Source organism: Drosophila elegans, unplaced genomic scaffold (genome assembly GCF_018152505.1).
Source record: "Drosophila elegans isolate 14027-0461.03 unplaced genomic scaffold, ASM1815250v1 contig_5, whole genome shotgun sequence".
Classification (NCBI taxonomy): domain Eukaryota; kingdom Metazoa; phylum Arthropoda; class Insecta; order Diptera; family Drosophilidae; genus Drosophila; species Drosophila elegans.
In genome coordinates this window covers 616,675-641,393 of record NW_024545887.1, presented here as the reverse complement: position 1 = coordinate 641,393, position 24,719 = coordinate 616,675, and the positions used below count along the sequence as shown (strand labels likewise).

The window sequence follows — 24,719 nt, the reverse complement described above, 5'->3', positions numbered from 1 at the left end:
GTTGAATAACTCCCCATAAGCTAAGAAGAAAGCAGAGTAAGCGCATGCAAGCAGTGGCCTACCAGTTACAAGGTCCTGCTGCGAATAGCCCGGAAGGTCGCGCGGTTGTTCAGCTGGTGTCTCGAAAGGCGTATGCGTTGAGAGCACAGCGGTCCACCGCTAGAGTCCCAGAACGGCAGCTTACCGAGTCGCCAACAAGGAGGGGAGCCTGCCTACAAGGACTGCATTGTCGAACTCCGGCGTATGCCTGATCGTCCTGCAGGAACTGTACAAGGTCCTGCTGCGAATAGCCCGGAAGGTCGCGCGGTTGTTCAGCTGGTTTCTCGAAAGGCGTATGCGTTGAGAGCACAGCGGTCCACCGCTAGAGTCCCAGAACGGCAGCTTACCGAGTCGCCAACAAGGAGGGGAGCCTGCCTACAAGGACTGCATTGTCGAACTCCGGCGTATGCCTGATCGTTCTGCAGGGACTGTACAAGGTCCTGGTGTGACTAGCCCGGAAGGACGCGCGTTTGTTCAGCTGGTGTCTCGAAAGGCGAATGCGTTGAGAGCACAGCGATTCACCGCTAGAGTCCCAGAACGGCAGCTTACCGAGTCGCCAACAAGGAGGGGAGCCTGCCTACAAGGACTGCATTGTCGAACTCCGGCGTATGCCTGATCGTCCTGCAGGAACTGTACAAGGTCCTGCTGCGAATAGCCCGGAAGGTCGCGCGGTTGTTCAGCTGGTGTCTCGAAAGGCGTATGCGTTGAGAGCACAGCGGTCCACCGCTAGAGTCCCAGAACGGCAGCTTACCGAGTCGCCAACAAGGAGCGGAGCTGGTCGAGATACCTGAAGGCAGAACAAGGACAACGAGGACCCCAGGACGACGAAAACGAGCGTCGAGCGAGCAGCCTATACTTCGAATTCTTAAGCCTGCGGCAGAGAGGGTAGGGCGGAAGCGTTCGTCTAGAACCTGGCGTTTGACCCAGGGGCTGCGTTGGCGGCTTCCGGCGTGCGCCTGAACCGTCAAGTAGAAACTGAGCCGACGTCCGGTGCGACCGGCCGGGACAGAGCAAGGGACAGGAGGCTGCGGCTGCGAAAGGTGTACGCCTTGAGAGCACAGTGCCTGTTCACCCTAGTCTGGGAACGGTGACGCATCCCTAGTCTCTGTAAACCCGCCGAGCCAAGGGTGGCAGAAGACATCGCAAGCGAAACCGGCGAGGAAGACACCACTTCGCAGCCGACACGATCCAGCGAGGCGTTCAACGTGGGAAGGAGACGACGGCAGGACGTAATTCTACATAATCATTACACCACCCGGGCCGAGGGTCAAGTCGGCGAATAAAAGATCACTGATGGTGAAATGGTATTATAAGACCTTCAAGAACACCATATAAAGCACAAGTCTGGGTAGTTCCGAAAAAGTCCGGTCAGTCCGAAGAAAAAAATACAGATTAGTAATTGAATATAGGAAACTTAATGAAGTTACTATCTCAGATCGGGATCCCATTGCACAGCCTGGGGACAACAACCATTTTTCGGTATTAGATCTTAAGAGTAGTTTTCACCAAATACCATTGAAAAATACGGACAGAAAAAACAGCATTCGCGGTAAATGGCGGAAAATATGAATTTACGAGACTCCCATACGGTTTGAAAAATTCCACATCCATTTTTCAAAGAGCATTAGATGACATGTTGAGAGAATACGTAGGGAAAGTTAGCTATGTGTAGGTTGATGATATAATAGTTTTTAGCAAAAACGAAGTGGAGCACGGCAAAAATTATTAAAGAGTATTTTCAACGCTACAAAACGCAAATATGAGGGTTCAAATAGAGAAATGCCATAGATAAAATAAAACTGATTAAAAAATTTCCAGTTCCTAAAACATTAAAAGATCTCTATTCCTTTTTGGGCATGACAGGTTATTATAGGCGGTTCAAAATAGCAAAACCCCTAACCATTCTTCTAAGAGGCGAAAAAGGCCGTATATCTAAGACCAAGTCGAGCAGAACTGCTATCAACTTGAGCAAAGACGCGATTACAGCATTCGAGAAACTTAAAAATACTCTCGTCTCTAGGGAGGTTATCCTTGCCTATCCAGATTTCGGAAAAGAATTTTAATTGACTACTGACGCTTCAAGTTACGCAATAGGAGCAGTATTGCAATATTGCAATATTCCAATATATTGGAACAAAATCATAGGCCAATAACGTTCATTTCGCGCACCCTGTCAAAAAATGAAGAGAACTACGCAACCAACGAAAGAGAGATGCTCGCGATCGTTTCGGCGCTCCAAAGTTTAAGACATTATCTTTGCGGGTATTCAAAAGTGGTAATATACACGGATCACCAACCCTTGAGTTTTTCGAATAGCGTAAATAACCATAACTCTAAGCTTAAACGCTGAAGAGACCTCATTGGCGAGTATATCCACGAGATCAGGTACAAGCCCGGAGTAGCTAATGTGGTAGCGGACGCGTTGTCCCGGGCCCCTGCAGAAATTAATTCAATCAGCTCCTCAGCATCAGCCCTTAGCGACGAAAGCTCGTCACTCAACCTCATATTTTCGGTAGAAGCTCCAATTAACGCATTTAAAAATCAATTATTTCTACTGACTGCCGATACAGATTCCTATACTTTCGAAATGCCATTCCCAACATACCACAGACACATAATTAAACAAAAATCTTACACAGAAGAAAAACTTATTGCAATTTTAACTAGTAGACTTGACCGTAAGCTTATAAACGGAATTATTACATTATTAGAATTATTTTTTTCCACAAGTAACCAAAAAAATCCAAGCAATAGTTCAAGCCTGTCAAACTTGTAAAGAATCGAAATACGATAGCCACCCCCCAAAAGGAGAAATCCAACCGACCCCTATTCCTAATTATCCAGGAGAAATAGTTCACATAGATATTTATATTACCGAAAAAGATAGGGTCTCAACGGGAATTGACAAGTTTTCAAAATATGTTTAAGTACAAATTTTAGAGTCAAGAGCATCTGAAGATATTAAAAATCCGTTGAGGGAAATGTTATTTACTTTCGGTATGCAATAAAGTTTATGTTAAAAGATTAACTCAAAACCATTGACAACACACACGCATCGACAAGTAACGGACAAATTGTGAGGAGTCTTAAAACTCCCCACAAATTCCGAAGCAGGAGAGCTGCATAGCAACAGCGAAGGAGGCGAGAATGCCGGAGGAGTCAAGGGCAACAAGGTCAAACGGTAAGCAACGGACCTTGGACCCGGGCAAAGCGGAGACACCGTGAATTAACGGTACCACGCTGGACATTGGACCCTCATACGGCAAGGGCAACAGGGTCGAACGGTAAATTGGCGGACTTCGGACCCGCACAAAGAGGACGCACCGTGAACTAACGGTGCGGCAGTGGACCTTGGACCCGATCACGCGAGCTGGAAAAGGGAAATAACGGGACCATCACAGGCTATAAAAGGCGGCGCAAGCGGAGCACACGAGGAGTAATAGTGCGAGAATCAAAGCGAGTGCGTGTACGCGAGACTAGTAGCAAGTTAATCAAGTGCCGAGTACCAGGATCAAGATCGCAAAGTCGAGACGCCGAACGACTGAGAGTCTACAAGGCTGAGGCTTCAACGCAGAGATCCAACGGGTGCTAGGTCGGGGTTAAATCGAGCTCAGGGAGTCCTTGCGTGGAGTCTGCGATAAAGGTGGCTGGGCGAAGAGGTCGAACCGAGTTCAACCGGCTAGGCGATACACCTTGCCGACACAATCCGGACCAACTTAGGGAGCCTGCGATAAAGGTAGCTAGGCGGAAAGGCAGAACGGCGTTCTACCTGCTAGGCGAAACACCTTGCCGGTCCCGATAGTGAGGTTCGCATAACATCCAGAGTCTCGAAGGAGCCGTCACGAGGCAGATACCAGCAAGCAGTCGACGACGAGGAGCGACGCCGCGAAGGACAGCGACGAGGAGCGACGCCGCAGAGGACGACGACGAGGAGCAGCAGCAGCTGAAGAGCCGCGAGGATTGTACAAGGAGACTAATAAAGACAGTTACGATCCCAACAGAACTCTTGCGTTATTCATTGGTCAAAGGCAACGAACCCATAACCTCTCTGAGCTAGCCGCCCGTTAACGTAGCGAGCGAGAATACACAGAAATCAGGTGGTTACATCTGGCGCCCATGAGTGATTGCCCTGACCAAGAGAACAAAAGATCAAAGATGGGAAAGTCCTGGATTTATAATCTCAGGAAGGAGGTCTTCGCCGAGGTGAGCAATGTTCTGGGAATAGAACTTGAGGGCTCGGTAGAGGCGATGAGGAAGCTGCCGGTCCCAAAATTCAAGCTAACAGTCGCAGATGCCGAAGGCCTTATAGCAAGCCTGGATATTCAGAGCATGGCAAGCGACGGCAGGCAGCGAGAAGGCAGCCGCGAGAGGAAAGAAAGCGTACGGCCACATCCGCAGGACTACGCCAAGGTGGCCAAGCAAGTCCGAGAGTGGAACTTTCGGTACGACGGCAACTACAAGCCACTGGAGTTCCTGGAGCAGGTGGAGTGGTCAGCCGTGACATATGGTCTGGATATAAACCAGATCCCACGAGCAATGCCGGAGCTGCTGCAGGGCAGAGCCCTAAAGTGGTTCATAGCCAACAATCGGCAGTGGGACAACTGGGGAGACTTCATATTCAGCTTCCAAGGATATTTCCTTCCTCGAGGATACATGGAGAAGCTTGCGGACCAGGTCAGGCAGCGGAGGCAGACATACGGGGAAAAATTTAAAGATTACATGGTGGACATGCAGACGATGATGCGGCCCCTGGGTATGTCGGCCAAAGAAGTCCTGAACAGGATAAAGGAGAACAGCACGCCGGCCCTCCGATTGTTTATCCGGCCGTACGAGTGTCGGCACCTGGACACCCTGATGGCGCTGGCAGACGAGTTTGAGGAGCTGGAGGAGCAACGGGAGAAGTTTGAAATGGAAAACCACTCCCAGAGGACACAGAACCGCCCAGTGCCAAGGCCAAGGGCAGAGCAGGGTGCGGTGTGTAGGCGGTGCCAGGAGGACACGGAGGCGCCACGGAGGCATACGCCGCAGGAACACGGACCACCAGCCGATCGCAGTGGATTTATACAGAATCCGGCCAACGCGTGTCGCAGATGCGGGGGCGCGGACCACTGGACGAAGGAGTGCCGGAACCGGCGACTCACATTCTGCTGGCGATGCGGAAAGATAGGCGTCCGAACGGTGGAGTGCTGTTCGGGAAACGCGCAACGATCCCAGCCTCCGAGGGGCGGCCAGGGATCGTAAGGTGCTGCCTCTCAAAAATAATGGGCGACCTGAAGGCGGAAGAAATGCAACTGTCCGCCACAGTGCTCATAGGTGACGCGAAGGTTTAGGCCACGGTGGACACCGGCGCGACAGCGAGTTTCATCAGCAAAGAGCTGGCGGACAGGCTGCAGGCGGCAGGAAAGGTTGGACCCACAAAGAGGCAAGTACGGATGGCGGACGGTAGATGCGGAGACGTAAAATCGCAGTTAGAAATTCAAATCGGACTTGGCACAAAAAAAGTGTCAATGGAGCTGCTGATCCTCCCAGGATTGATTGACGAACTGGTGCTAGGATGGAACTTCCTCACCAAATTGGGGGCGAGGTGAAATGCGCAGGTCACAGAGTGATGATACCGGCGAGGGACAGACACCGAGGCTGGCTAGAGGAAAAACTGTCGGTAGCAGTCGTGGAAGCCGCGAAGGAATTTTCGGAGAAGGATGTGGACCAGTTTTTAAAGACCGAGTTGGAGAGCCTGGAAAATCTGCAAGGAACGTCAATCGTGGCAGTACACAGGATCACCATGAAGGACGATCAGCCGGTCAAACAGCGGTACTATCCGAAGAATCCAAAAATGCAGGGCGAGATCAACGCCAAAGTAGACGAGCTACTTGAAAAGGGATGCATCGAAGCGTCAAGGAGTCCGAACAGCTCACCAATAGTCATGGTGAGAAAGAAGACCGGGAAATGGAGGCTCTGTGTGGATTTCAGGCAGATCAACGCAAAATCCGTGAAGGATGCATATCCAATCGGCGATCAACTACATCCTGGGCCAACTCCGAGAAGCTAAATATATTAGCAGCCTCGATTTAAAGGACGGGTACTGGCAAATACCGTTGGAGGCAGCCAGCAGGCAGTATACCGCATTCACAGTGCCAGGGAAAGGCCTGTTTCAATGGAAAGTTATGCCTTTCGGTTTACACTCGGCATCAGCAACATTCCAGCGGGCGTTGGACCAGGTAATTGGACCTGAAATGATGCCGCACGCTTTCGCGTATCAGGATGATATAATCGTCATCGGACGGACACTAGAGGAGCACATGCGGAACCTAAAGGAAGTATTCAGAAGACTGCGAGCGGCAAACCTGAAAGTAAACGCGGATAAGTGTAAATTCTTCAGGAAGGAACTTCAATACTTAGGGCATCGCATTACAGACCAGGGCATCGGGACGGATCCAGAAAAGGTATATGCGATAGCATTGCTGAAACCACCGGCAAATGTCAAAGAACTACGGAAGTACTTGGGAGTGGCGTCGTGGTACAGGCGTTTTGTGCCAGATTTTGCCACGCTAGTGCATCCGTTGAACGCACTTCTCCGAAAGGGTGTCTAATGGGAATGGACCGACGACCACCAGCAGGCCTTTGAAGCTGTCAAGGCAAGATTGGTCGCCGACCCAATTTTGGCATGCCCGGATTTTACAAAGCCGTTTGTGCTGCAGACCGATGCCAGCGATTATGGGCTGGGCGCCATTCTCACTCAAAATTCCGACCAGGGTGAGCGGGTGATATCCTATTCCAGTCGGACCCTAAACGGGTCGGAAAAAAGTTACTCCGCCACTGAAAAGGAACGTTTAGCAATCGTGTGGGCCATAAGAAAATTAAAGCCATACCTGGAGGGATACCACTTCAAAGTGATAACAGATCACATGGCCTTGAAGTGGTTGAATAGCATCGAGAGCCCAACCGGAAGAATCGCGCGGTGGGCACTGGAGCTCCAGCAATACGACTTCGAAATAACATACAGGAAAGGCCAGCTGAATATTGTGGCGGACGCACTGTCGCGGCAGCCCTTACCCGAAACCTGCCGAAGGTTGAAAACGAAGTCACCTGGTCAGTCAGCAGAACAAGCCGAATGTAGCTGGATAATGGACATAAGGGGCAAGATAGCACAGAACCCCCAAAAATATCCGGACTATTTAGTGGAGGCCGACCGGCTGTACTGGCACATTCCTCACAGAGCAGGCAACGAGGATGTGGTCGCATGGAAGCTATGCGTACCAATCGGGTCAAGGCAGCGAGTCATGGTTGAGAACCACGATACGCCGACGGCCGGACACATGGGCAGCCGGAAAACGATCGCGAGGGTGGCAGCGAGGTATTATTGGCCGGGCATGCACCGCGACATTAGGAAGCACGTGCGGAACTGTGAGAGCTGCCTCAGGTACAAGCTCAGTCAGCTCCAGGCAGCCGGAAAAATGCTCACACAGATCCCAGAGGAGCCCTGGGCCACAGTATGCGCCGATTTCGTTGGGCCGCTTCCTCGGTCGAAACACGGGAACTCGATGCTACTAGTGCTCGTAGATCGGTTCTCGAAGTGGACGGAAATAGTACCAATGCGGAGGGCTGCCACGGAGACGCTGGAAAAGGCAATCCGGGAAAGGATTGTCTCAAGGTACGGCGTGCCGAAGGTCTTAATCACCGATAACGGGGTGCAGTTCACGAGTAGGGCGTTCAAGCGGTTCCTGACAGAGTTGGGAGTGCGGCACCAGTTCACAGCCCCGTACACACCACAAGAAAATCCCACAGAGAGGGCCAATAGAACCGTAAAAACAATGATCGCGCAGTTTGCCGGACAAGACCAGAGAACGTGGGATGAGAAATGGCCAGAATTGCAGCTGGCCGTGAACACTAGTGTAGCCGAGTCCACAGGGTATTCGCCGGCATTCGTCACGCAGGGTAGAGAGCCCAGGTTACCGAGCGCGTTGTTTGATGAAGAAACCACCGGCACAGGAAGGGAAACCCAGACCCCGTCGGAGAATGCGAAAAAATAAACGAAATATTCGAGCTGGTCAGACGGAACATGGAGAAGGCGGCGCAGGATCAGGCGCGCCACTACAATCTCCGGAGGCGCCCTTGGAAACCACAGATTGGAGACACGGTATGGGCCAAGGAGCACCATCTATCCAAGGCGGCAGAAGGATTCGCGGCGAAACTGGCCCCCAGATACGAAGGACCGTTTAAAATAATTAATTTCGATTCTCCGGTTATTTGCAACCTGCGGCACGAACACACGGGCAAGGAAAGGAAAACACACATAAGCCAGTTAAAACCCCAAAGCAAAGAGGGGCAGTCTCAACAAATCCGGCGTATCGGGGGAGCACTGTACCCTAACCGAAGAAAGGGGGAGGATGATACACAGTATCGAAATTAACGGTCAAGCACACACACACAGGCACACACATCAGGAGCGCGAGAGCGGGACAGGGAGGGTTTAAAAAGCCGTAGGCACCGTTACCGACTAAACACACACATGCACGGGTTGCGTAGGAGGCGTGTACACGGAGGGCACCGTTACTTGTAAACGTTACACGGACACAGAGCGGAGAGCGAGTCCCGTTACCGGTAAACGTCTCCGCGAATAACGGAACCGAGGTTTCGTCAGCGACGGCTCTGCATGGTGCAGGTCTTTCCAAACAAGATCGTCATCATGAGCGCACGTGAGAATAACACCCAACAGCGAGTGGAACACGAGGTGAGGGAGGAGCGCGCCAGGGAACAGCCAGTGGCGAAGTGGAGACGGGACTCCGATTCCGTTCTCCAGCTTCTGGCGTCCCCCCTGGTGTCGCGATCCCCGTCACCGGACAGCGAGGCGGGCGAGGAGTCGACCGGGGAGATCTCGGACGTGGAGCTGCCGTCCGAGGAGGAGGACCCAGGCGCAGACGCGACGGAGATCGCAGAGGTCGTCGCCATCTCTTCCGACGAGAGTGGGCCGGAGGACGCGAGTGAGGAGGAGGAGGAGGGGACGGAGACCGTCAGTCCCGAGGTGTCGTCGGACGAGGACGACGTGGCGCGGCGAGCTGCGAGGGATAGGATGATCTTCCGCCGGTTGAGCAGGGCGACGGCAGGGCTCGGGAGGATCGGCCTAGGGCACATACCACCGTCGGGCGAGCCCAAAGAGTGGGCTCGTATATTGGAGGCGCAGGCGGTCACTGTCCGCCAATGGGAGGCCCGGCGGGCGGCGAGGTGTGCAGCAGTCGCCGCGTGGCAGCAGAGGCTGAGGGACGCCGAGGCCGAGGAGGCCGCACTGTGGGAACCGCCGCAGGAGCAGCCGCAGCCGCCGCAGGAGCAGCCACAGCCGCCGCAGGGGCAGCCACAGCCGCCGCAGGGGCAGCCGCAGCCGCCGCAGGAGCAGCCGCAGCCGCCGCAGGAGCAGCCACAGCCGCCGCAGGAGCAGCCACAGCCGCCGCAGGAGCAGCCACCGCCGCCGCAGGGGCAGCCGCAGCCGCCGCTGTCGGCACCGCAATCGCCACCAGCAGCGCGGCCGCCGCCGGTAACGCAGCCGCCGCTACCGCCACCACGATCGCCGACGCCACCACCACCGCCGCCACCACGATCGCCGTCACCGCTGCCACACTCACCAACACCACCACCATTGTCGCCGCCGAGGCAGCAGAAGTGGCACCTGCCACAAGCGCAGGTCGCGCAAGCGCTGCGGACCATCGTGGTGGAGGGGCGGCGGTGTCATCAGTAGACGGTCACGTGGACGTGGCCCGCGCCCGAGGAGGCAGCAGAGGAGGCCAGGATGCGAGAGGCCATCGAAGCCATCGAGTGGCGGCGCCCACCGCCGCTGAGCCCGCGCGATCCGAGGGCCAGGTCGACGAAACGCGTCGCGGAGACGGGCGATCGCGCGGGGCTGGAGGTGACGACCGAGGAGGAACGCGAGGCCCAGGAGGGGCTGGAGAAGGGGCCATGGGAGTGGCCAACCCCGCCGGAGACGTCGCGGGACACGGCGCCACCCCCGAAGCTGGCGCGGCAGACTTCGTGCCCGGAGTCGCGAGCCCCACCGGCGAGGCCGACGCTGCGGAGACAGCAGTCGGAGGGCGCGGAACCGTGGGCGGAGGTTCCGGCGGCGGATTGGCCGGCGCGGGTGGCCGAAGAGGCGCAGCGACAGCGAGGGAGGCAGAGGAAGGCCAGGTGGGCCAAGCTCGTGCTGGATGAGGGACAGCGCTACCGAGTCAAGGTAGCAGGGGGCCGGGTGCGGGTGATTAAGGCCCAATAAACAAATAATAGCATTCGAGCCCAGCAGTTATTTTTGGGCAGGGGATCACAAAAAGGCACAACACAGGAAAAAAAGAGTGGTCCGCCGCAACAGCCGATCGCGGAACGGGGGCGGTGAGGGGGGGAATATCGGGCCAAGCACGCGGGCCGGCAGAACACACGAGGCTGCCGCAGGCGTAGGGCGAGGGGGGTCACTTGCCGCCGCAAGGGTCTCCCGGGGCACGCGGTCCAGGGTCAGCACCCCGAGATATGTCAGGGGCACCATGGTCATGGTGTCGCTGTAAAGAAAAAAGTCGTTAATTAAAGGAAAACTATCATCAGCAAGTTAACTTACCAATTTTTTCAAAACAACGAGGCCGTGAGGAAATTAGGGACGGGGGCGCCAGGCGATAGGCGGTCGATCGATAGTTGCGATCGATGGGTACAAAAAATACTGGATTTCTCAAGAAACGGTCACACGGAGGCAACTTAATAGCCTGATTCCATTGCCGCATTAGTGGACTTTTTAAATGTGCCTGATTCCATTGGCGCATTAGCATTTAGTTAATGCTTCTCCGACATGTGAGTGGTACGAACAGCTGATCTGGGCTTGTTTACTTTTGAATTTTGGCAAATTCAAAAGAAATTAATTAAAATTAATAAACATGAGTGAGTTTACTAAACTCTGTAATGCTCAGCAGGACATCAATATAGCGACCGAGACATTTGCCAACTTGGACGACAAAGAAGAAAAGCTGATTGCGTTGTTATGAGGGGTTTGCAATGGAGACCACCACAGTTTCTAAAAAGGGCAAGGATCCCCGTATATGTGGGAGTTATTTTATGCCAGAGATCCAGCAGTAATGAATTGTGGTACTGCGAGCACAATTTGCAGCGTTCGCTCTAGGTTTCAGTCATTTTTATACGAAATAGATGTTATATTCAAAAGACATCAAAAATTGCGCCAACCTTGCTTATAGAAAACAGCTGTAGTGGTGGCACGAACAAAATATCGTTAAGCATCGGTATTTTCCGGTATTTATACTAAAAACGTTCGGGGCGAATGGTTTTTAATCGCATTTAAAAATCGCATTTATTTTAAATGCGGCATTTAGCCTTATGGGATTCCCTGTGTAAATAAATGCGCATTTGGCTAAATGCGTTTTAATGCGGCGATGGAATCAGGCTATAAGACAACGGAAACGATAACGGCAACAACGATGGCAAGGCTGGAACCACTATCGATAAGTGCGATCGAGGTGTGGTCAGACGACGGGAATCGGAATAGTGATGTCAAACAAGGGGAAATGTCTGGGCGGGAAATTCAAATTCTACGCGGGGGAATTATCGAAGGAACGAGATGCAGTTTTGGGAAAGTTCAAGTCTTTCGGGGAACTGTCTGGGGAACAGGCTAACGCAGCACAGCCATGGGAAAGTTAAAGGTCTTTCAGAGCGCTGTCTGGGGGGAGTCTTACGAGGGCAGCTCAGGGAAAGTTGAGTCTTTTGGGGAACTGTATAGGGTCACGAGGAGAACGAGTTTGGGCGGGGAATTTGAATGAACGAACAACAGGGGCGGGGAGATCACCACTTTCATAACATTTCCGAAGAAAGGGGGAAATGTGAGGAGTCTTAAAACTCCCCACAAATTCCGAGGCAGGAGAGCTGCATAGCAACAGCGAAGGAGGCGAGAATGCCGGAGGAGTCAAGGGCAACAAGGTCAAACGGTAAGCAACGGACCTTGGACCCGGGCAAAGCGGAGACACCGTGAATTAACGGTACCACGCTGGACATTGGACCCTCATACGGCAAGGGCAACAGGGTCGAACGGTAAATTGGCGGACTTCGGACCCGCACAAAGAGGACGCACCGTGAACTAACGGTGCGGCAGTGGACCTTGGACCCGATCACGCGAGCTGGAAAAGGGAAATAACGGGACCATCACAGGCTATAAAAGGCGGCGCAAGCGGAGCACACGAGGAGTAATAGTGCGAGAATCAAAGCGAGTGCGTGTACGCGAGACTAGTAGCAAATTAATCAAGTGCCGAGTACCAGGATCAAGATCGCAAAGTCGAGACGCCGAACGACTGAGAGTCTACAAGGCTGAGGCTTCAACGCTGAGATCCAACGGGTGCTAGGTCGGGGTTAAATCGAGCTCAGGGAGTCCTTGCGTGGAGTCTGCGATAAAGGTGGATGGGCGAAGAGGTCGAACCGAGTTCAACCGGCTAGGCGATACACCTTGCCGACACAATCCGGACCAACTTAGGGAGCCTGCGATAAAGGTAGCTAGGCGGAAAGGCAGAACGGCGTTCTACCTGCTAGGCGAAACACCTTGCCGGTCCCGATAGTGAGGTTCGCATAACATCCAGAGTCTCGAAGGAGCTGTCACGAGGCAGATACCAGCAAGCAGTCGACGACGAGGAGCGACGCCGCGAAGGACAGCGACGAGGAGCGACGCCGCAGAGGACGACGACGAGGAGCAGCAGCAGCTGAAGAGCCGCGAGGATTGTACAAGGAGACGAATAAAGACAGTTACGATCCCAACAGAACTCTTGCGTTATTCATTGGTCAAAGGCAATCACCCAATATAAATTTGGTAGAACGAACCCATAACCTCTCTGAGCTAGCCGCCCGTTAACGTAGCGAGCGAGAATAAACAGAAATCAGGTCGTTACAAAATATAAAGGTTTCATTCAACTCTATCTGAAATCGTGCGGTGACTCAAAAAAGACACTGGAGCATATCATTTGAGGATTTAATTTTTAAAGCAGTTCAGGAATATAATAAATCGATACATTCTGTAGCAAAAGAAAGACCCATGACATAATTTTCAGAAGCACAATCTCTAGTTCAACAGCAGACATAGAAAAACAAGAAAGGAAGCAAACTTCAGCAAACCGAAGTTCATATACCCTCGCAGCTATTGCAAAAATTAAATATTCTTGAAAACATTAAAATTATGATTGTCTTGCGTATACGTTTAAAAACATTGAAGTTATGATGACTTGCAGCTCAATTATTTCATAGTTCCCAAGGCAGCTATATGATATCGTTTTCCGAGTTTAATAAAATTAAAAGCGTCAAATAATTAAATAATCAAAAAGAATTTCTAAAAAAAATTACAAAATAAAAAAGTTACATTTAAACAAATTTTTTTTTTTTTTATGTTCATTGGGTGTTTTATGTTATAGTCATCCGTCGTCTTTTGATAAAATTTAAACCATAATTCTGACCATTACTATATGTCGAAAAACTAAAAAAAAATTAAAAAACAGCAAAGTTATAATTTTTTGCATTTATTTTTCCGATTCTTCGTATGGGAGCTATATGCTATAGTCGGCCGATCCGGCTCGTTCCGACTTGTATACTACCTGCAATAGAAAGACAACTTTTGCCTAAGTTTCATGCAGATAGATGATCAAGAATATGTATACTTTATGGGGTCGGAAACATCTCCTTGACTCCGTTGCAAGCTTCTGACTGAAATTATAATACCCTCTGCAAGGGTATAAAAACGAAGAAATAAAGAAGAAAATTAAAAATAAACAAACAGCCGACCTCGAATACCACAATCAAGTAAAAATACTACCAAAACTTTTAAAGCCAGGCGAAACTGTACACGTTAAAATAGATAAAAGGTTAGGAACAAACGTACACCTAGATACAAAGCCGAGAAGGTACCCTGTAGTTCTGAAATTTCCTTCCCTGCCTTTTCCTGGCCGGCATGTTCGAAAAACAAAAACAAATCACATGGGCTTCATCTAGCGAAGTTCAAAACAAAGCAAAAAAAAAGTTCGAACTTTTTTGTTGTTGTTTATTTCGAAGTAATTCGGAGCAGCGGCTGAAAAAGGGAGAGGTTTGGACGGAGAGAAAACGGAGAAAAAAAATCAAAAAGTCAAGAACAAAAGAAACTGTGTAGACTTTTGAATACCATTTTTTAGAAGCGCTAGTATATTTATTTATTTTAAGATGATATATAACATTTTGGAAGTTATTGTGAAGTTGCAATAGACGCCAAAATGTTAATATTTGATTATCTGCCTTATGTGATTTTAACTACAAGGCATTGTTATGGTCGGATATACCCTGGCACGCGTCAGGCAGAAATTTCGGTTTCGTTTACGTTCTCCCCATTCCCTTTGCACTTGAATTCGACTGCAACAGAGTGAGGAAGTGTTTTTAAAAGTGAAAATAATAATCAGGTAAGTGCATAAATTTAAATAAATATACAATATATAAATAAATATATTTGCACATTTGAAATACGGTGTCTAAGCGCGGCAAAAGCGTATTAGCTGACGGCCATGCTGCAGATTTTCCTTAAGGGAACCTGATTCCTTCCCGATCGAAAATGAGGAGGAGCTGGTAACAGGTTTTCAAGTAATAAGCTCGTCTACTAAAACCGCCTATGTAAGTAAAATATTTATGAAGAAAATTAGTGTGCAATTAATTCTGTGTTTTTTCTACAGATCGAGACCATCACCGAAATTCTTAGGCGAAATAATTTGCCTAAGTCTATTAAAGGAGTTTTGGCAGAGCCCCTCCTTTGCGACTTTAATATAGACGGCGTGAATGGAAAAAAGGCCCTTGAGGGTTTTCCAGGGTTTTTTTCCGTTACAGTCGGTAAGTATAATACAGCAAAATATAACAGATTTTTTTATTTTGTTCTATTATACATATCTGTTTTGTTTACAGACAGCATATCTGCGTTGGGAGGCCAGCTGCCGGCGGAAAAGTCCCTTGCGCACGCCTTATCTTGCGCAAAAAACAACGCAAACAAAAAAAATCAAAAATAAATGTTAAAATACTAATTTTAATAAATTTCCGAGGGGGTCCTTGACTTTTGCCCAGGAATTCCTGAGGACTTTTTAGTATTTTCCTCAGGAATTCCTTGCGAATTTGCCTACTGATTAAGTTATATATTCCTGAGAGATTCCGGGGGAACTCAATCAAAAAGTTCCACGGATTTATTTCGAAATTCCTCAGGAATTACCGAGAAATTCCAGAGCAATTCCTTCAGGATTCCTTCCAATCTTCGAATTACTCGCCGGGAACGCCTGCTTCATACAAATTCATTTCCGTTTTGTATGGAGAATTCCCCGGGATTCCTAAGGAATTCTTGGCGGCGCCCGGGGGATTACTTAGGGAATCTTTAGGGATTGGAACTGCAGGGCAGCGAAAAATAAAACGACCACCATTAAAACACATGCCGGAAAAATCATACATAACAAGAAAGGAAGAAATCTTCGGCATGCCGAAGCTTATATATCCTTGCAGCTAGTGAAAAAGTTAAACATTCTTGAAAATATTAAAGTTATGATTTACTTGCGTATATGTTTAAAAACATTGAAGCCATGATGACTTGCAGCTTAATTATTCGATAATTCCTATGGCACCTGTATAATATAAGTTTCCGATTTTAATAAAATTAAAAGCGTAATTCTGAACTGTCAATTTTTTAAAAAGTCAAAAAGAAATATTAAAAAAGGCAGGAAGCAAACTTTGGCAAGCCGAAGTTTATATACCCTTGCAGCAATCGTTTTCCGATTTTTATAAAATTATAAGCGTAATTCAAAAACAAGAAAGGAAGCAAACTTCGGCAAGCTGAAGTTCATATACCCTTACAGCTATTGCAGAAATTAAATATTCTTGAAAACATTAAAACTATGATTGACGTGCGTGTATGTTGACATTGAAGCTATTTGAAGCAGCTATATGATATTTGTATTTGTATTTATTATAAAATTTCATCCTAACGCTACAAGTTTGGAACTTATAAGTTAATACGCTAGTCACTACGAGTTTGCATATATTTAAATGTTACATTATACTTAAAACTAATTTTCTTAAAAACTAACCTAAGTCGCCTTCTATTTTTACTTTAATTTACGTAATAGTGTTTTTAAGGTGTGTGAATAATTTGATCTTGTATTGCGTGGCACTGCTAATATTTTTAAGATGGTTTGGGAGCTGTTTCCATGATCGAATAGCATTAATTAAAAATTGTCTGATCCAGGTCTTATGCAAGTAAGATTGTTTGCTCTTCTAGAGGATGTAAATTGAAGTTTTTCGAAAAGATACGAAGGTTCTTTTTGGAAAATAATTTTTTGCAGAAAAATTAAGTTCCGCATCTTTATCCATTCATTTAGCGAGATATCGAATATTTTCAGCGAAAATTCGGATACGTGATCTGTATGTGGTTGGTTGAATATATACCTGGCTATGCAATTAAATAGAACTTTAATTTTGTTTTTACTGGTAGTGTCACAGTTTGAAAAACTTCTACTCCATAAAATAGCGCTGGAACAATGCAGGTTTTAGCTTTTAGTAAACGTATATGGGTGGGCAGGCAATTTTAGGTTAGGGATAATGTCCTTATTATGTCATATGTTTTCCCTACAGACTTTTTAATATGATCATTCCAGATAAGAGTTCTGTTGAATGTAAAACCTAAGTTTACAGCTGTATCAACGTACTGAAGTGACGTGCTATTCATACTCAGTGGCTGCAAATTGTTAAAAATTATCTTTCTTTTACTTATGACAAGATATTTTGATTTTGATGGGTTGATCCCAAGTCAATTGTTGCCGGCCCACTCATTTACACGTTCAAGTTCTCTGTTACAAACATCTATACATTCATTTATTCTGTTTAAAGGACGACTCACATACATTTGGACATCATCAGCATACAAGTGTACATTACATTCAGATAACGCATTGGGAAGGTCATTAACATAGAAGGTAAACAATAAGGGACCAAGCACATACCCTTGGGGTACACCACGATTAACATTTTCATATGAGGAAGAAACGCTAGACAGTACAACAGATTGACGACAATTTTGTAGGTACGAAGACACAAGTTTGACAGAAGTTTTAGAAAACATAAACATATTACGTAGTTTTGCACAAAGGACATTATGGTTTACTGTATCGAAGGCCTTACTATAGTCCAGTAAAACTAAGAGTGTAACATTGTTTTCGTCTATTTGTTCCCTTATGTCGTCTGCAATTTTTAAAATAGCTAAGGTACAGCTTCTGTTTTTCCTAAAACCAGACTCAAATACCTTTGATAGGTATGGTAAAATGGAGATGGATCTGTACTCATTATTTGATTTAGGAATCGGAATTATTTTCCCCGTTTTCCAACGGTTATGTATGGCAGGATTTTGTGCAGCAGAATTTTTATAAATTTATGGATTATGTTGTCAGACCCAGTGGCGTCACTGTTAAGTCTTTGTATACTTTGAGGGACATCACACTGATTAACACACATAAACCTAAATTTAGTATCACAGACAGTTTCAGGTAAAAATCGTGGGTTCAGATATTTATTTTCAGTGATTTCAGGGACAGTGCAGCCTAAGAACTTTTTATTAAGTTCATTTACATTCATGTCTTGTTCAAGTATTGGTTTAACTTTGCATATTCCCAGGTTTTTAATTATTTTCCATGTCTGAGCAGTGGAAGATGCGTTGTTGAATTTATGGGAATAGAAATTTGTCTTGGCGGTGTCAGTAAGTTTGGTCACTTTTTTTCTCAATTCTTCTCCACTTATTGTACGTCCCGTCTTTGATGTTTCTTTGGAACCATGGTTTTTCAGAAAAACGAATAACTTTGCTACAAACAGGTACGAGACAGATATATAAATAACAAATATTGTTTTGTAAAAGGTTAACTTGTTCGTCTACTTCGGAAAGGGAATACATGTCATTCCAATTGCACAAATTAAAGGTGGAGTCCAAAAGGTCATAGTTCATATTTCTAAAGTCCCTAAAAACTATTGGATGGTCAAGGTATTGTAGGTCAAGTGCGTAAGTCAAGTATATGAGGTCGTATTGTAGGTCAAGTGCGTAAGTCAAGTATATGAGGTCGTGTTTTGAAATCCGATGGGACAATAAGTTGGTCATATGTAGCTACTTTGTCTGTATTAGACACAAAAAATAAGTCTAAAAGCGAGTTTCGGGTTTTGGAAAAAGCGTAGGGGACACAAAGTTAACCAACTTCATCCCCAGCGATTTCATGTCCTCTGCTATTAAAATCGCGTCTGAATAATTAATTGACACGTCAGGAATGATGCTTAAAAATTGTTCATAGTCAATCCGGCAGTTAGGTCAGTATATACATCCAATTAGTAGCTTATCAGCATATCTTTGGCATCTAATTTCTATAAATAAGTTTTCAATTGCACTACTGGTTGAGTGTTTACATATAAACGTGGAACATAACTTTTTACTAACATATATTGCAACCCCATCCTCATGTGACTATCACGATCAGAGCGATGCAAATTATAGCCATCACATTCAACTAAAATATCACATAAGTTAGGAACAAACCAAGTTTCAGAAACTCATATAACATCTACGCTCGAATTGATAAAGAGGTATCTAAATTCTTCAATTTTTCGTGTGAGACTTTGAGCATTTATATGACACACAAGAGAGCTGGTCTCTCTTCTTTCCGAGAACCCTTATATTCGCTTGGCTATTTGATAGACTTGGATTTTTGTTTATGTTATTGTTGTTGCTGTCACCAATTTTAAATTATTTAATTGTAATATTAAATGCGTTCGCAGTTTATAAATATTTATGACATAAAGACACACCACAGCAAGAAACAAAATAAAATTAATGCGACTGATTCTAATCCTAAATAAATATAATAAAACTACTGATAATTTCACAAAAATGGAATGTAAATACAAGCGCCTCTTAGGTGCGAAATAAAAAATAATTTAATGTCCCAGAACTAGCAGCTTCCAGCGCAGCTAATTCATCGGGCGTGCAAATCTCCATTTGAGCCAGTTCGCCCAGGCTTTGCACTCAAATCGCCTCCCTTCCCTCTCTATCCTTTACGAAGATATCTCCACGGCGAGAGAAAAATGCAGTTAGGTATGGCCTCTTGAGATGCATCGCCCGCTTAAAGATTTCATATGTTGTTTGGTCAGCTGTTCGTTTGTATATATAAACGCTGACGAGTCTAGGCCGATGAGCTTTAAGCTCAGTTGCGTTTTGTTTTCTTTTCGGTATGCCCCGATCGCACGCAGCAGTGTCGCCTTATCGTGCACGTGTTCCATTTTAATAATTATAATTGGATCAACTACTGTACGGGTCGATTTTCGCGGTCCATTCGAAAAATCCAACGTACTTTAGGCGGCGGGGTCAGTTTGAGAGAGAGCACAGTGCGTGAAAAAGTGCTTTCACATTTTTCCCCTGGACTTGTGGGACCCTTTGCCAACGCAAGTCACAAGCGACTTCAGACGCCGCCTGGGTTGGTGGGGGGGGCCCCCCCCCTTCCCCCCACCTCGCCAACGCGCTGATCCTGGTAGTTTTTGGACAGTTTCGTCTCCAGCTCCTGGACCCGCTGCCTCAGCTTCCCCATCTCTCTCACCTCGTTCTCCAATTGAGTGACTCTTGCAGTCAGCTGCTATTAACTTAAATTTTTCCTCCAGAGTGCCGGTTATACGTGCATCGCCATCACGGATCTCCCCTGCAAGACTTTCCTTTAGCTCGGAAAATCTGAGGTCGATCGTGTGAAGCAGTTGAACATCGTAGTCACGGGCTCCCTTCAGATCGGAGTGAGTTTCCTTCCTAAGTAGCTTTGCTGCTGAAGACATATTTGTATTGGTGACGAGAGTTTTTCGGTGGAGTGTTTTGATGTGTTGAGTGTTTGTTGAGTGTCTGTTTGAAAGACAGGCCGAAATCCAGTTAAGTAAATTAGGTGGAAAACCAAGAAGAGATAGTTTATGAAGGAGAAGGCTATGGCTTACTGAGTCAAATGCCTTGCTGAGGTCAGTAAAAATAACGTCAGTTTGGCATTTATTCAGGAAACTACGGTGGATGAGAGACGAAAATTCAAGAAGATTAGTAATAGCCGACCGATGTTTTACAAAGCCATTCTGTGCGGGAGAAACGATGGAGGCACACATATGTTGAAGTTAACAAGTAACCAGCTGCTCGAAAAGCTTACGTATGACAGAAAGTTTTGCTATACCACGATAATTTTTGACATCGGACCCTGAGCCTTTTTTATGAATTGGAATAATAAGAGATTCATTCCAAATTCTCGGGAACTCTGAAGATAATAAAGATAAGTTAAATAGAAAAGTGATTGGAGCTTCTTAGTACACAGCTAGGAATGTTATCAGGGCCTGCAGAATAGGTCGTTTCCAGCGACAGAAGGACTTTAAGAACATCTCTAACTTTAAATTTAGGATTACAAATAATATTGTGCAGGGGAAATCATAAGGTTAGGGAGTGGAGAAGTCATTGGATTGTAAAGAGTAGGTTGACTGAAAAAATTTTGCAAAAAGATTAGAAATGCCTAAAGATGATGATTCAGTTCGGTTGTGTAAAAACATAGTTGAGGGATACGCATTTGATTTTATTTTGGAGTTTACAAAGGAGTAAAAATTTGTCGGATCATTTCAAATGTTTTCTCTACATTGAGCGATGTAGCATTCATAACAAAGTTTGGAACATTAATAAACAGAGCACGGTTCGTGACATAATTGGAGAAATCCACCGCAGAATTTGATTTAAAGTATTTTTTATACAACCTTTTATTTTTGAGGTAAGACAAGTGCCTATTGAACCATGGGGGCTTAGATGTGTCACTTACCGATAACTCAGGAACGAAAAGATTGATCGACGACTGCAATATCAAATTAAAGGATGACATTGCAGCCTCTAGGTCATTACATGATTTTAAGGAGGACCAATAAATAGCACTCAAATGCTGGTGTAAACCAACAAAATTGGCATTGCGGAAACATTTTACACGTAAGGCCGTCTTTGTCTGCAACGATCTCAACATTTATCAACAGCAGAGAAAAGGAAGGGCCTCTGAGTGCCGTTATTAACAAATATTAAGTCAAGAAGTCTATCCAAATGGTTCTTTACAAAGTTTATCTGGCCCAGAGACAAGTCCGTCAGGCCGTCGATAAAGTCATGCTGGCTTTCGGTAAAAAGGAGATTGGAGTCCAATGAAGAGATCCAAGACACGTTAGATAATTTAAAATCTCCCATTATAATTAGGTGGTCCTCATCGGCAATAGAAGAGGATACTAATTGAATGGCAGACAAGTGCATTAAATAGAGAGAAGTATCAGATCTAGGAGGAATGTAAGAGCAAGTTATATAAATATTAATGTTGTTGATATTAATTTTAACTGCAACGAATTCAACGGAATGTGGGTTTTAAAAAAGAAAAATCTGCGATGAAAATGAGTTGTGAAGTGCAATTAATACGCCAACGCCCAGGGAGATGCGGTCAGTTCTATGGTAACAAACTTATCAACGAATAGTTCTTGATCGGAAACCGAAGAGTTTAGCCATGTTTCAGTTAAAGCAATGACGTCGGAGTCGGTGGAAAGACTATTAACATACACCTTACTCAGTTTACCCAGTAGGCTTCGCACATTTTGGTATAAAACTAACAGATTTGTTATTCTTAGATTTTGAAGCAGCTAAATTTGAGCCACGAGGCTGATACTTATGTACTAAAGTATTAACTAGCCAAACTGTAGAATCAAGTGCCTTAGAGAAATAGGAATCAGCGATACGAATTTTAAAAGAAGAGATATTGCGCTTTTGCTTAAAAATGAACTTATGTACAGAAATAGCGTTGTCCGGGGCATGCAGTTTCTCACAGAGGAAGATCCTAACATCCTCGGCAGTGGCTTCGGAATTAAGTCTCGTCACGAATATTGATTTTTGAATAACCCCTCTTAGAGGAATCCCAGGGACATCAGAAGTCGCCTCGCTATTCCTTGGACGGTTACTTCTCGGAACACCACTCAAAGGGGCATTAGTGCGTCTAGGAGCCGTAGGGCTTGGGCCAGGCATATCGTTGGGGAAGGAAACAGCACCAGATGTAGAGTCGGATGCAGGAGCAGAGTTGGTAGCAACAGTATCCAGTTGCAATATAAGAGAGGCCATGTTTTCTTCCGGTAGAACATTACCAAGTGATTCCGCAGCCAATGAGGCACGCGACGGAGCAGAAGAAGGTCCAGAAGGGGTAGTGTGTGGCAGTGGCGGAGACGGTGTTAGGTAGTTCGGAGAAAGGTCCATATTATTAGCATTAGTTGGCGTCGAGATGGATGGTGTAACGACCTGATTTCATATGTACTCTCGCTCGCTACGTTAACGGGCGGCTAGCTCAGAGAGGTTATGGGTTCGTTCCACCAAATTTATATTGGGTGATTGCCTTTGACCAAAGAATAACGCATGAGTTCTGTTGGGATCGTAGCGGTTTTTATTCGTCTCCTTCTACAAGCCTCGTGGCTCTTCAGCTGCTGCTGCTCCTCGTCGTCGTCCTCTGCGGCGTAGCTCCTCGTCGCTGTCCTTCGCGACGTCGCTCCTCGTCGTCGACTGCTTGCTGGTATCTGACTCGTGCCGGCTCCTTCGAGACTCTGGATATTATGCGAACCTCACTGTCGGGACCGGCAAAGTGTTTCGCCTAGCAGGTAGAACGAGGTTCTGCCTTTTCGCATAGCCACTTTTATCGCAGGCTCCCTAAGTTGGTCCGGATTGTGTCGGCAAGGTGTATCGTCTAGCAGGTTGAACTAGGTTCGACCTCTTCGCCCAGCCACCTTTATCGCAGACTTCACGCAAGGACTCCCTGAGCTCGACTTAACCACGACCTAGCACCCGTTGGATCTCAGCGATGAAGCCTAGACTCTCAGTCGTTCGGCGTCTCGACTTTGCCATCTTGATCCTGGTACTCGGCACTTGATTAACTTGCTACTGGTCTCGCGTACACGCACTCGCTTTGATTCTCGCACTATTACTTCTTTGTGTGCTACGCTTGCGCCGCCTTTTATAGCCTGTGATGGTCCCGTTATTTCCCTCTTCCAGCTCGCGTGATCGGGTCCAAGGTCCACTGCCGCAGCGTTAGTTCACGGTGCGTCCTCTTTGTGCGGGTCCGAAGTCCGCCAATTTACCGTTCGACCCTTTTGCCCTTGCCGTGTGAGGGTCCAATGTCCAGCGTGGTACCGTTAATTCACGGTGTCTCCGCTTTGCCCGGGTCCAAGGTCCGTTGTTTATCGTTTGACCTTGTTGCCCTTAATTCTTCTGGCATTCTTGCCTCCTTCGCTGTTGCTATAGAACTGTCCTGCATCGGAATTTCTAGGGAGTTTTAAGTCTCCTCACATTTCCCCCATTCTTCGGAAATGTTATGAAAGTGGTGATCTCCCCGCCGCTGTTGTTCGTTCATTTAAATTCCCCGCCAAACTCGTTCTCCTCGTGACCCCATACAGTTCCCCAAAAGACTTCGACTTTCCCTAAACTGTCCTCGTAAGACTCCCCCCAGACAGCGCTCTGAAAGACCTTTAACTTTCCCATGGCTGTGCTGCGTTAGCCTGTTCCCCAGACAGTTCCCCGACAGACTTGAACTTTCCCCAAAACTGCATCTCGTTCCTTAGACAGTTCCCCGCGTAGAATTTGAATTTCCCGCCCAGACATTTCCCCGTGTTTAAAATCACCATTCCGATTCCCGTCGATAGTGGGTCCAGCATTGCCATCGTTGTTGCCGTTATCGTTATCGTTTCCGTTGTCTTAAGTTGACTCCGTGTGACCGTTTCTTGAGAAATCCAGTATTTTTTGTACCCATCGATCGCAACTATCGATCGACCGCCTATCGCCTGGCGCCCCAGTCCCTAATTTCCTCACGGCCTCGTTGTTTTGGTAAAACTGGTGAGTAAACTTGATGCTTGTAATTTTTCTTTAACGACGTTTTTTCTTTACAGCGACACCATGACCATGATGCCCTTGATGCCCCTGACATGTCTCGGGGTGCTGACCCTGGACCGCGTGCCCCGGGAGACCCTTGCGGCAGCAAGTGACCCTCCCTCGCCTGCGGCAGCCTCGTGTTTTCTGACGGACCGCGCGCTTTGCCCGCGACCCGCCCCCGTTCCCGTGCTGTGCTGTGATCCCCTAAAAACAACTAATCCTGCAGCGGCTGCTCCTGCAGCGGTTGCGGCTGCTCCTGCGGCGGCTACTCCTGCGGCGGCGCCCAGAGTGCGGCCTCCTCTGCCTCGGCGTCCCTCAGCCCACTCTCACCAGAGGAGATGTCGACGACCTCTCCGGCCTCCGTCGCGTTCGGGCCTGCGTCCTCCTCCTCGAACGGCAACTCCACGCCCGAGATTTCGCCGGTGGTCTCCGCGTCAGCCTCACTGCCCGGTGAAGGGGATCGCGACACCAGGGGGGACGTCAGAAGCTGGAGAACGGAATCGGAGTCCCGTCTCCACTTCGCCACAGGCTGTTCCCTGGCGCGCTCCTCCCTCACCTCGTGCTCCACTTATTGCATGTTGCTGCTTCTGCGAGCGCTCATGTTGACTTGATTTTTTTCGGAAAAACCTGATCCGTGCAGCGCCGTCGCTGACGAAACCTCGCTTGTTGCGCGTATCCTCGGTTCCGGTTTTGGCGGAGACGTGTACCGGTA

At 47.4% G+C, this 24,719-nt stretch overlaps 1 protein-coding gene across 1 annotated transcript; it reads left to right on the top strand.

Annotated features, from left to right (window-relative positions):
• The first annotated feature begins 8,692 nt into the window (after positions 1 to 8,692).
• On the top strand, positions 8,693 to 10,236 carry LOC121467676 (WAG22 antigen-like). Its single transcript, XM_041709780.1, has 2 exons — positions 8,693 to 9,324; positions 9,555 to 10,236. Exons 1-2 carry the CDS (start codon positions 8,693 to 8,695, stop codon positions 10,234 to 10,236), a joined length of 1,314 nt encoding a protein of 437 aa, XP_041565714.1.
• Positions 10,237 to 24,719: the final 14,483 nt, after the last annotated feature.

Bases quoted from the DNA above. Each gene is read 5' to 3' on its own strand.
- LOC121467676 (XM_041709780.1), top strand. From the start codon at position 8,693: ATGGTGCAGGTCTTTCCAAACAAGATCGTCATCATGAGCGCACGTGAG. The intron at 9,325-9,554 runs GTGGGAACCGCC...CGCCACCAGCAG, and splicing joins GAGGCCGAGGAGGCCGCACT to CGCGGCCGCCGCCGGTAACG.